The sequence below is a fragment of the Anser brachyrhynchus genome, assembly GCF_964034855.1.
Source record: "Anser brachyrhynchus genome assembly, chromosome: 5".
Lineage (NCBI taxonomy): Eukaryota > Metazoa > Chordata > Aves > Anseriformes > Anatidae > Anser > Anser brachyrhynchus.
Window position 1 is genome coordinate 39109842 of NC_137699.1, and position 12719 is coordinate 39122560.

The following is a 12719-nucleotide window of genomic DNA, read 5'->3' on the forward strand; positions in this document are numbered from 1 at the left end:
AGTTGACTCTGCTAAAAATAAAAAAATAAAAAAATCTACTAATACAGATGTTTCTGATACAGTAACTGGATGCATATTTTTGCAGGCTCATTTATCATTTCCATTTATAAAAATGTTACCTGACAATTACTTGAGGAAAGCAGCTATTGTAATTTATTGATATCTTCATTGCTCAGAAAGCAATATGGCATCATTTGGACGTTATCATAGAATCACAGAATGGTTTGAGTTGGAGGGACCCCTGAAGATCATCTAGTCCAGCTCCCTGCCATGCTCCCTAGCATAGGCTTTTCCCATGGTTCAAACTGAAATAGCTGAAATAGTTATACAAGCTTCCCTAACAGTCCATGATAAAACAGCTAAATACTTACAGCAAACACCATTGGTATGACTTCTCCAGTCAATGCAGACATTTTGATCAGCACAGATGGCAGCATAGATCTGCAGACTTGAGCATTCCAGGTCTAAGCTGGGAAGTGCACAACTATCAAAAACACAGGCTGCATAGAATCTATCAGGGTTAACAACTGCATGGCACTTCTCGAACACCCTAGAAATAGAAACATGCATCGTTATTAGTTATTGAATAAACCATGAATTCTCCAGTGTGCTTAGCATATTATAATGTGGCAACAGTGACACTTAAGGAGGTGTGAACAAGGACTATTACTGAGAGATTTCTACTAAGAGCACTCGACTAGATTGTAACCTATCAACATATTTTAAAGAATTCTCCCCTCATCTACAAAACACCCAGGCACCACTATTTTCTGTCCAGGAGCTACATGATTATTATCAACTGTAGCCAGGGACTACTTTTCAAACTAGATTTTATTCAAACTATTTTTAATTCTGGCCAGGTTCCAAAAATGAAGATCTCTTTCTTCAGTTGGTCTCTGCTGCTAAGTAAGAATAGGAAAAGGCCAGAGCATAGGACAATGAGAGCAGAAAGCACAGAAGAAAGTGAGAACATCAAGAAAGGCTAAAGTAGCAGTCAGACGGTTGGGAGTAAGCTGTATCAGCAAAGAACGACATCTAGAAACAGCAAAAGAAATGGAAGAAACCTACAGAGCTGCTAGATGGAAGTAGCCACTAAATGGAAGAATAGATGGAAGAATAGTTAGAAACATTTTGTATTGAGAAACGAACCCCAGAATTGCCACTTAACTTAAAGATCAAATTCTTATAAGCACCAGAGGACTGTTGGAATATCTACCTTCCCAAAATAAGCTTGCAGATGGAAGATTCTTTGCAAGGCTGTCCTGTGGTTGTGCCAGGTGATTTTGTAGGAATTAGGCCTGGAGAGCATTGTGGTTTGGAGGGATCAACAACTTGCCAATGATCTGCCATGGTTTCACAGTTTTCTGCAATGTTTCCATTTGGTAACCTGCAGTCATCTGCTGTGTTGTTATTGCAAGTACCTAAAACGGGTAGGGAGAGAAAGAATTCACTCACAGATTTGTTATCAAATGCCACTCATCTCTCTGGCACTGCTGTCATTTACTTGTTTGAGGTTTTCTGAGAGTATAAAAACCATAACAGCAAGACTTACCACACTGTCCTTGAGTGTTGTTGCCAAACAGGCTGTAGGGCATTCTGATAGAAAAGGACAAGCCATTGTAGGACACATTCATTTTAAGCTCAGGAATTTCCACTACACGATTTATGCCTGACTCATAGATGCTCACTCCAAATTTTTTATAAGGCAAAGCCACTGTCTGTTTGTTTACAGTCACCTGATAAATAAAACAGAAAAGAGACACATATTTCATTTGATTTTAGAAAACAATCAACTGTTCATTACTTAGCATTGGAGATGCAAATGTAAAGGTAAATAATGTGCATTTAGTTTATAACAATTGTCCCTGTCTTTCCTTTTACATTACTGAAAAGTCAAACTTACTTTCTTGAAGCCAAAGAAAAGGCCTATCAGCCACTAATAAACTAGACTACAGTTTGGAGTTTAGACCAGCAAACACTCTATAGATTTGTTAGAATGACTATGGCATGGAGGACACCCTGTACAAGTACAATATAAAATTCTCCTAAATTCTGAGTGCACAGAGTTTTATCCTTCTTGGAACCATCAAAATCACCAAAATAAAAGGAACATGTTTGTAGCGAATTTTTAAGGAAATAATTATAAGGAAATTGCAGGAAAGCACTAAGCCAAAATCTGTATTATTTATTTAAAGATTTTCCTTGATATACCTATAAAATTAACACTGATAGTTTTACTCAGCAACAACTGACTTAATTGCTTTAGAGAAAAAAAAGAAGTCTATAAGTTGGAATTTTTCTATAATTTCACAGATTTTTTCAATAATTTCAAGAATCACAGAATGGCCGATGTTGGAAGAGACCTCTGGAGTCATCTGGTCCAACTCTCTAGCTCAGACAGGGCCACCTGCTTGTCCAGAATCATGTCCAAGCAGCTTTTGAATAGCTCCAAAGAGAGAGCTTTGCCTAATGCAGTCCATGATACCATTAACCTTTTTAGTGGCAAGGGCACATTTGCTGCAACCTAATTTGTAATATTCCCACACAGTAACATTCAAAACAAACACACAAACAAATCAACCCCACAAAAGCCTAAAAAAAATTCAGTTGTCACCCAATTTTGAATTCCCAAAGTTGGGACATGATGTTTACCAATTAGATAAACACACAGGAGCCCCTCTGAAAAATGAAAAAGGTGACACCAATCTAAGATAGTAAGGATCATTTCTTAAATGCTTAAGCCAGTACTTTAATTGCTATGTCTAGTTTATGTTGTATCCTCCCATTCAACATTCTTTTTCTTTCTTACATCAATGTCAACTGTAAATTAATTTATTTTATACCGTTAACTCTTAGCTATTCATCCATGTTTATGTATTTAGGAGAGATAAGACACTGCAAATATTTATTATAAAAAAGGGATAAAAAAGAATTTGTAGAATATTTTTCCAGTATTCAGATTCAGAAAAGCAGTCCTTCCCTGCAGTCCTAATTTATAATCCACAGATTCTATTTTTATTTTTTTCCTAACAATGTAAAATTATCAGATTCATACTTTATAAATAGTTCAGTCAAGAAATCAAAGGTAATATTCTCCAATACCTCTACTTGTAGGGTATTTGGTTTTACTGTTGCTATGCGCACTTCCTGAGTCTCATGTCTCACAATGAGCGTTCGTGGACATGAGACTACATCCCGTGCATCACAATGGTAGTTATCAATGTAGACACCAAAGTTGTCGACTGTTTTATTAATCTCTTCCACAAGAACATATGTGCAATTCCCTTGATAGCTGTAGTACAATCCATCAAAAGTCATGTAGTGTGGGTCTCCCCAGCCAGTGCAGTAGCCTGTAAAAACATAAAGCTAGGTTAGCTTCTTATGGTAACATACAGAATCTGATCAAACTACAAAACAAAATATCCGTAGGTGTGGGATTCACCTCATTTAACTTTAAGCATTTAAATATTTAGAGTGCATCTGCCAATGCATAACCTCATTTCTAAAACTCATCAATAATAGAAAAACAAAACAACAACAACAACAAAAAAAAACCAGACTTTCAGGGCACAGTATATCTGACATTTCTGAAAAACAACTGAGAATAGGATTAATCGTGCCCTAGAAGTACCTTTACAGATCACCTCAACAAGTAACTTATATGCAGACCTCTAGCCTGTAGATGTCAGCATCTGGACATTTAAATTCTACCATAGGAGACCAATTTGTTCTACTAACAGAACAGTGATGTTGAAATAATGGCAACCAAATTAAGTAAAAACCACTCGTTAAGTAAAAAGGATCAATGTAGCACTCTAAAAGAGACCAGTACTGGAAGTCTGAGGGCCATATCTTGCACGACACTTAGCCCTTGATAAACACTGCTGTTCTTTACACTAGTATTGTTCACACAGGAGAAAAAAATATTTCATAAAATATATACTTACAATCACACTCCCAATGCCAACAGCATTGATCGTCATCAAGGACTGGCACAGGAGCAAGACCATTGGCACATGTGGGTTTAGGAGGTGGCTCACAGATGACTGGAAACAGCTGGACTGTATTGTTTTCTACACATACTGCCATAGTGCAGTTACACGGCCACCATGACTCACCTGGCTGTATTTGGAAAAAGAGAGAACGAGAGAGAGAGAGGCCTTATGAAGCAGTCAGAGTGAGTCAGATGGGTAACATTTATACTGGAATACTTTTTGCAGAGTTTTAAAACACCTTATGTTTATTGACAGATTTTTTTCCAGCAGAAGTCTGAAATTGGGAAGGAAGAGCAGCATTCAGCACCATCAAGATCTGCAAGATAACCTAGCTTTATTGAAAGCTGCTGAGTGAAAGGCATTGATTAGGAATCAAGCCAGTAACCAAAAAGCAGAATTGCCTTTTGCAGTTTCAGTTGTCTAAAAGTATGATGTCTTATCTAATTTCAATACCTAGGCTTCCCTCCAACAGTTAAAGACAAGTATGCTCAATCACCTTCCATGAATGCTTAGAACAGATTAACAGCTGAAGCTACAATGAACACCAGCAATTTGGGGAGTAATGTCTAAGGCGACTATAAGCATGCATTGTGAGTGTTAAGTATTTTTTCTAACTTGGACCATTTTGCAGCCACTAATTCTTTTTATCCCAGCAAAACTAGATGGTTTCAAAAAACTTAGAATTGGAGTGAAAATTCATAAGCATTTGAAAGTGGTGATCTTCACAGTTAGCTCTTGAAATCAGACTATGACCAAAAATAACTGCAGAATAATTCCAAACACTGACTAGTTCAATCCAATGTTTTCTTGTTGGGTGGTTGCACTGTAATCACAGCAAACAACGTGGACATATTCAAAACCAGAAATAAGAAAAGAAAGTGTAGCAAGACTTAGTCCTTAGTTACCTCCTCAGAAAAGCTTTTCTACAATAAGGATAAAGATTGATCTGTACTCTACCTCCTTGAATGAAGAAAGCCTTTTAAAAACTATTGTTGAAGAGCTAATACCAGTATACTTGTTAAAAAAACAAACAAAATTCATTGGAAGTAATGTTGGTACCCCCTCCAAAAAAAAACCACAACAGAATGAACAGATACCTCACTTTCTATCCAGATGAATATTTACACACTATGATAATAACATTGTAATTATGTACCTAGACACCTTTGAAAGAACAATGATATAAATCAGAAAATGAAATCTACTAACCGCATATGTTTCATTAGGTGAAATGGTACAATTTGCGCCAGGACTGGGAGTTGAACTTGAAGTACTGAGTGTAGTAACTGTGCTGTATGTGGAACTTCCGGGAACAGTGACTGCACTTGATGCTGGAGTAGTGCCAAAAGTACTAGTTGAACCAGGGGGAACAATTGCAGATGTGGTAATGGTGGTTGAAGTGACATTGGTAAAAGGAATAGAGGTTGTTCCTGAAGTAGTGGTAAAAGATTTGGTGGGAGTTGTTCCTGAAGTAGTGACTTCTGATGGGGTTGTTGATACAGAAGAAGGTGAGGTACTGATAGACGGAGTTGACAATGGGGAAGATGATCCCAAGGTTGGCGTGCTAAAAGGGATGGTAGGCGATGATGTCGAAGGAAAGCCAGTCCCGGTGCTAGTTTCCTCAGTGCTACTTGATGCTGTTACAGTAGTAATAACATGAGAAGTAGTTCCTGAGAAAACACAGTGGTTTACAGAAAGATGGAAACACGACTTTTGGTATTAAAACCTATACATTCTAGAGAGTTAAAAAATGGAATAGAAATAAAAGCAAAGGAAATTTAGATACCAAAAAAGAAGAAAAAACTATTTCAAAGACCGAGGCTGCAAGAATCTCCGCAGAACCCTGAGGCTACAGGAAACACAACAGCTTATGCTCAGAACACCTGCATCCTCCTAATCTCTCCGTAGCAAGCCCTGGAATGCCTGGAACCACAGAGCGGGACTCCATGCGAGACTTGGCCCACAAAAGCAGAGCACCTGCTTGAGCAATATCTGCGCTAGACCTCAGCCAGCCCTTTTGAAACTACTCCCCCACGTATTGCCATGGCGGGATAGGAAACTCGGGCTCACTATGCTGCTTCATCCTTCTCTCGTGAGCACGCTAGTTCTCGCTCTGGGCCTCAATGCCAGAACTGCTTTTCGTTTGCACTGTTAGAAACTGTTGAGGGCACACTGAGGCCTGCCTCAGAACCGGCTACCTCTGTGCTAGTGCAGCGAGACGTGAAGATACGCGTAGGAGAGAGAGGAGCACTGCATACACCAGAAGAGCACAGGGCTAATGCAGCACAAGAAAAGGAAGAAAGTTGGCAAAAGCTGCGTCCCAACAGCGCCTGGAAACACAGTGACACAGAAGACAAGCCCCCCTCCCCTCGCATACACCGCTTCCCGCTCACGACGTTCTCTCCAGCTGAAGGATGAGGCCCCGCAGCAGCAAACGCAAGACTTCCACTCCGATCCCTATCTGACTAAGCCGGCCGGAGGCCCCAGGCTGGAACAACCTCCGCAGAGCACTGCAGCGTTGGGAAACACCAGAGCTTCTGCCCAGGACACCTGCACCCTCCTCACCTCCACACAGCCAGCCTCAGGCCGAGCGCTGGGCACCAGCGCTTTTTGGGAAGGCTCAATAACTCCTGCCAGCCCTCGTCCCACACAGAAAGCGCACACAAGTCGAGGTGTTCACAGACCTTCATTTCTCCCCCCACAAGGAAACACGTGTCCCCATGGCCAGACAATTACCTTCGCTTGTCGAGGACGGAGGTGACAGGGAGGTGGTGTGTGTCGGCGTGGGCGTGGATGCGCTGGTAGTAGTCAGGGTAGTCGGGGACGTGGTCGTTGGAGGAGTAACAGGCGTTGTCCCCGGGGTGCTGCTGCTGGAGGGCGTCGTGCCACTGGTGGTACTGCTGGGACCTGTCGTTGAGATTGGTGGGAGAGTCGTGGTCGACACAGGGACAGTCGTGGTACCGGGGGGAGTGGGGCCTGTCGTCGATATTGGCGGGCGAGTGGTGGTCGACACAGTTTCAACAGATGTGGTGCCGGGGGGAGTGGTTCCTGAGAAAACACAGTGCTTTATTGCAAACCGGCAAATGGCGCTTGGCATTAACCTCCGTGGCTTTCCAGCAACCTCATGAAACGCCATCAACCTGAGCAGAGGAAGTGCCGACAGGAATAAAGCAGAACCAGCTCTCCTCGTGGCACTTGCAGAAGAACATGGGGATCACAGACAAAATCTCCTACAGCTTGCACGGCAGACAGATGCCAACACTTCCGCAGGGACCAACGCTGCATGCAACAGCTCTCTGGAGTCTGAAAACTCTATACTGCACAGAAGAGCTCAGCAGTCCCAAATCCAGCCCAATTCACGGACATCACCAGACACCTCTTTGCTTCCTTCCCTATCGCTCTCACCCTGTAAGCCATGGACAGATCCCCGCTCCCTGTGCGTGAAATCACGGGGCATGTTCACTCCAGAAGCCCATCCCCTCTGCGAGACTTGGCTCATCTGAACCTCAGTAGCTGCTTGAGCAATATCTGCGCTAGACCTCAGCCAGCCCTTTTGAAACTACTCCCCCACGTATTGCCATGGCGGGATAGGAAACTCGGGCTCACTATGCTGCTTCATCCTTCTCTCGTGAGCACGCTAGTTCTCGCTCTGGGCCTCAATGCCAGAACTGCTTTTCGTTTGCACTGTTAGAAACTGTTGAGGACACACTGAGGCCTGCCTCAGAACCGGCTACCTCGGTGCTAGTACAGCGAGACGTGAAGATACGCGTAGGAGAGAGAGGAGCACTGCATACACCAGAAGAGCACAGGGCTAATGCAGCACAAGAAAAGGAAGAAAGTTGGCAAAAGCTGCGTCCCAACAGCGCCTGGAAACACAGTGACACAGAAGACAAGCCCCCCTCCCCTCGCATACACCGCTTCCTGCTCACGACGTTCTCTCCAGCTGAAGGATGAGGCCCCGCAGAAGCAAACGCAAGACTTCCACTCCGATCCCTATCTGACTAAGCCGGCCGGAGGCCCCAGGCTGGAACAACCTCCACAGAGCACTGCAGCGTTGGGAAACACCAGAGCTTCTGCCCAGGACCCCTGCACCCTCCTCACCTCCACACAGCCAGCCTCAGGCCGAGCGCTGGGCACCAGCGCTTTTCGGGAAGGCTCAATAACTCCTGCCAGCCCTCGTCCCACACAGAAAGCGCACACAAGTCGAGGTGCTCACAGACCTTCATTTCTCCCCCCACAAGGAAACACGTGTCCCCATGGCCAGACAATTACCTTCGCTTGTCGAGGATGGAGGTGACAGGGAGGTGGTGTGTGTCGGCGTGGGCGTGGATGCGCTGGTAGTAGTCAGGGTAGTCGGGGACGTGGTCGTTGGAGGAGTAACAGGCGTTGTCCCCGGGGTGCTGCTGCTGGAGGGCGTCGTGCCACTGGTGGTACTGCTGGGACCTGTCGTTGAGATTGGTGGGAGAGTCGTGGTCGACACAGGGACAGTCGTGGTACCGGGGGGAGTGGGGCCTGTCGTCGATATTGGCGGGCGAGTGGTGGTCGACACAGTTTCAACAGATGTGGTGCCGGGGGGAGTGGTTCCTGAGAAAACACAGTGCTTTATTGCAAACCGGCAAATGGCGCTTGGCATTAACCTCCGTGGCTTTCCAGCAACCTCATGAAACGCCATCAACCTGAGCAGAGGAAGTGCCGACAGGAATAAAGCAGAACCAGCTCTCCTCGTGGCACTTGCAGAAGAACATGGGGATCACAGACAAAATCTCCTACAGCTTGCACGGCAGACAGATGCCAACACTTCCCCAGGGACCAACGCTGCATGCAACAGCTCTCTGGAGTCTGAAAACTCTATACTGCACAGAAGAGCTCAGCAGTCCCAAATCCAGCCCAATTCACGGACATCACCAGCCACCTCTTTGCTTCCTTCCCTATCGCTCTCACCCTGTAAGCCATGGACAGATCCCCGCTCCCTGTGCGTGAAATCACGGGGCATGGTCACTCCAGAAGCCCATCCCCTCTGCGAGACTTGGCTCATCTGAAGCTGAGTAGCTGCCTGAGCAATATCTGCGCTAGACCTCAGCCCGCCCTTTTGAAACTACTCCCCCACGTATTGCCATGGCGGGATAGGAAACTCGGGCTCACTATGCTGCTTCATCCTTCTCTCGTGAGCACGCTAGTTCTCGCTCTGGGCCTCAATGCCAGAACTGCTTTTCGTTTGCACTGTTAGAAACTGTTGAGGACACACTGAGGCCTGCCTCAGAACCGGCTACCTCTGTGCTAGTACAGCGAGACGTGAAGATACGCGTAGGAGAGAGAGGAGCACTGCATACACCAGAAGAGCACAGGGCTAATGCAGCACAAGAAAAGGAAGAAAGTTGGCAAAAGCTGCGTCCCAACAGCGCCTGGAAACACAGTGACACAGAAGACAAGCCCCCCTCCCCTCGCATACACCGCTTCCTGCTCACGACGTTCTCTCCAGCTGAAGGATGAGGCCCCGCAGAAGCAAACGCAAGACTTCCACTCCGATCCCTATCTGACTAAGCCGGCCGGAGGCCCCAGGCTGGAACAACCTCCACAGAGCACTGCAGCGTTGGGAAACACCAGAGCTTCTGCCCAGGACCCCTGCACCCTCCTCACCTCCACACAGCCAGCCTCAGGCCGAGCGCTGGGCACCAGCGCTTTTCGGGAAGGCTCAATAACTCCTGCCAGCCCTCATCCCACACAGAAAGCGCACACAAGTCGAGGTGCTCACAGACCTTCATTTCTCCCCCTACAAGGAAACACGTGTCCCCATGGCCAGACAATTACCTTCGCTTGTCGAGGATGGAGGTGACAGGGAGGTGGTGTGTGTCGGAGTGGGCGTGGATGCGCTGGTAGTAGTCAGGTTAGTCGGGGACGTGGTCGTTGGAGGAGTAACAGGCGTTGTCCCCGGGGTGCTGCTGCTGGAGGGCGTCGTGCCACTGGTGGTACTGCTGGGACCTGTCGTTGAGATTGGTGGGAGAGTCGTGGTCGACACAGGGACAGTCGTGGTACCGGGGGGAGTGGGGCCTGTCGTCGATATTGGCGGGCGAGTGGTGGTCGACACAGTTTCAACAGATGTGGTGCCAGGGGGAGTGGTTCCTGAGAAAACACAGTGCTTTATTGCAAACCGGCAAATGGCGCTTGGCATTAACCTCCGTGGCTTTCCAGCAACCTCATGAAACGCCATCAACCTGAGCAGAGGAAGTGTCGACAGGAATAAAGCAGAACCAGCTCTCCTCGTGGCACTTGCAGAAGAACATGGGGATCACAGACAAAATCTCCTACAGCTTGCACGGCAGACAGATGCCAACACTTCCCCAGGGACCAACGCTGCATGCAACAGCTCTCTGGAGTCTGAAAACTCTATATTGCACAGAAGAGCTCAGCAGTCCCAAATCCAGCCCAATTCACGGACATCACCAGCCACCTCTTTGCTTCCTTCCCTATCGCTCTCACCCTGTAAGCCATGGACAGATCCCCGCTCCCTGTGCGTGAAATCACGGGGCATGGTCACTCCAGAAGCCCATCCCCTCTGCGAGACTTGGCTCATCTGAACCTCAGTAGCTGCCTGAGCAATATCTGCGCTAGACCTCAGCCCGCCCTTTTGAAACTACTCCCCCACGTATTGCCATGGCGGGATAGGAAACTCGGGCTCACTATGCTGCTTCATCCTTCTCTCGTGAGCACGCTAGTTCTCGCTCTGGGCCTCAATGCCAGAACTGCTTTTCGTTTGCACTGTTAGAAACTGTTGAGGACACACTGAGGCCTGCCTCAGAACCGGCTACCTCTGTGCTAGTACAGCGAGACGTGAAGATACGCGTAGGAGAGAGAGGAGCACTGCATACACCAGAAGAGCACAGGGCTAATGCAGCACAAGAAAAGGAAGAAAGTTGGCAAAAGCTGCGTCCCAACAGCGCCTGGAAACACAGTGACACAGAAGACAAGCCCCCCTCCCCTCGCATACACCGCTTCCCGCTCACGACGTTCTCTCCAGCTGAAGGATGAGGCCCCGCAGCAGCAAACGCAAGACTTCCACTCCGATCCCTATCTGACTAAGCCGGCCGGAGGCCCCAGGCTGGAACAACCTCCACAGAGCACTGCAGCATTGGGAAACACCAGAGCTTCTGCCCAGGACCCCTGCACCCTCCTCACCTCCACACAGCCAGCCTCAGGCCGAGCGCTGGGCACCAGCGCTTTTCGGGAAGGCTCAATAACTCCTGCCAGCCCTCGTCCCACACAGAAAGCGCACACAAGTCGAGGTGCTCACAGACCTTCATTTCTCCCCCCACAAGGAAACACGTGTCCCCATGGCCAGACAATTACCTTCGCTTGTCGAGGACGGAGGTGACAGGGAGGTGGTGTGTGTCGGCGTGGGCGTGGATGCGCTGGTAGTAGTCAGGGTAGTCGGGGACGTGGTCGTTGGAGGAGTAACAGGCGTTGTCCCCGGGGTGCTGCTGCTGGAGGGCGTCGTGCCACTGGTGGTACTGCTGGGACCTGTCGTTGAGATTGGTGGGAGAGTCGTGGTCGACACAGGGACAGTCGTGGTACCGGGGGGAGTGGGGCCTGTCGTCGATATTGGCGGGCGAGTGGTGGTCGACACAGTTTCAACAGATGTGGTGCCGGGGGGAGTGGTTCCTGAGAAAACACAGTGCTTTATTGCAAACCGGCAAATGGCGCTTGGCATTAACCTCCGTGGCTTTCCAGCAACCTCATGAAACGCCATCAACCTGAGCAGAGGAAGTGCCGACAGGAATAAAGCAGAACCAGCTCTCCTCGTGGCACTTGCAGAAGAACATGGGGATCACAGACAAAATCTCCTACAGCTTGCACGGCAGACAGATGCCAACACTTCCGCAGGGACCAACGCTGCATGCAACAGCTCTCTGGAGTCTGAAAACTCTATACTGCACAGAAGAGCTCAGCAGTCCCAAATCCAGCCCAATTCACGGACATCACCAGACACCTCTTTGCTTCCTTCCCTATCGCTCTCACCCTGTAAGCCATGGACAGATCCCCGATCCCTGTGCGTGAAATCACGGGGCATGTTCACTCCAGAAGCCCATCCCCTCTGCGAGACTTGGCTCATCTGAACCTCAGTAGCTGCTTGAGCAATATCTGCGCTAGACCTCAGCCAGCCCTTTTGAAACTACTCCCCCACGTATTGCCATGGCGGGATAGGAAACTCGGGCTCACTATGCTGCTTCATCCTTCTCTCGTGAGCACGCTAGTTCTCGCTCTGGGCCTCAATGCCAGAACTGCTTTTCGTTTGCACTGTTAGAAACTGTTGAGGACACACTGAGGCCTGCCTCAGAACCGGCTACCTCTGTGCTAGTACAGCGAGACGTGAAGATACGCGTAGGAGAGAGAGGAGCACTGCATACACCAGAAGAGCACAGGGCTAATGCAGCACAAGAAAAGGAAGAAAGTTGGCAAAAGCTGCGTCCCAACAGCGCCTGGAAACACAGTGACACAGAAGACAAGCCCCCCTCCCCTCGCATACACCGCTTCCCGCTCACGACGTTCTCTCCAGCTGAAGGATGAGGCCCCGCAGCAGCAAACGCAAGACTTCCACTACGATCCCTATCTGACTAAGCCGGCCGGAGGCCCCAGGCTGGAACAACCTCCACAGAGCACTGCAGCGTTGGGAAACACCAGAGCTTCTGCCCAGGACCCCTGCACCCTCCTCACCTCCACACAGCCAGC

The 12719-nt window shown here is 47.8% G+C and overlaps 1 protein-coding gene across 1 annotated transcript in view; it reads right to left on the reverse strand.

The window, feature by feature from the left end:
• MUC2 (mucin 2, oligomeric mucus/gel-forming) overlaps positions 1-12719 on the reverse strand; it is a 90295-nt gene that overhangs the window by 7106 nt on the left and 70470 nt on the right. Inside the window, exons 56-65 of the mRNA XM_080595727.1 lie at positions 11340-11510; positions 9804-10207; positions 8268-8579; positions 6732-7043; positions 5205-5665; positions 3948-4122; positions 3103-3350; positions 1553-1736; positions 1217-1421; positions 372-550 (exon numbers count right to left, since the gene is read on the reverse strand). Of these exons, the coding sequence (XP_080451853.1) occupies positions 372-550; positions 1217-1421; positions 1553-1736; positions 3103-3350; positions 3948-4122; positions 5205-5665; positions 6732-7043; positions 8268-8579; positions 9804-10207; positions 11340-11510 (2651 nt within the window). The remainder of the gene's footprint in view (positions 1-371; positions 551-1216; positions 1422-1552; positions 1737-3102; positions 3351-3947; positions 4123-5204; positions 5666-6731; positions 7044-8267; positions 8580-9803; positions 10208-11339; positions 11511-12719) is intronic.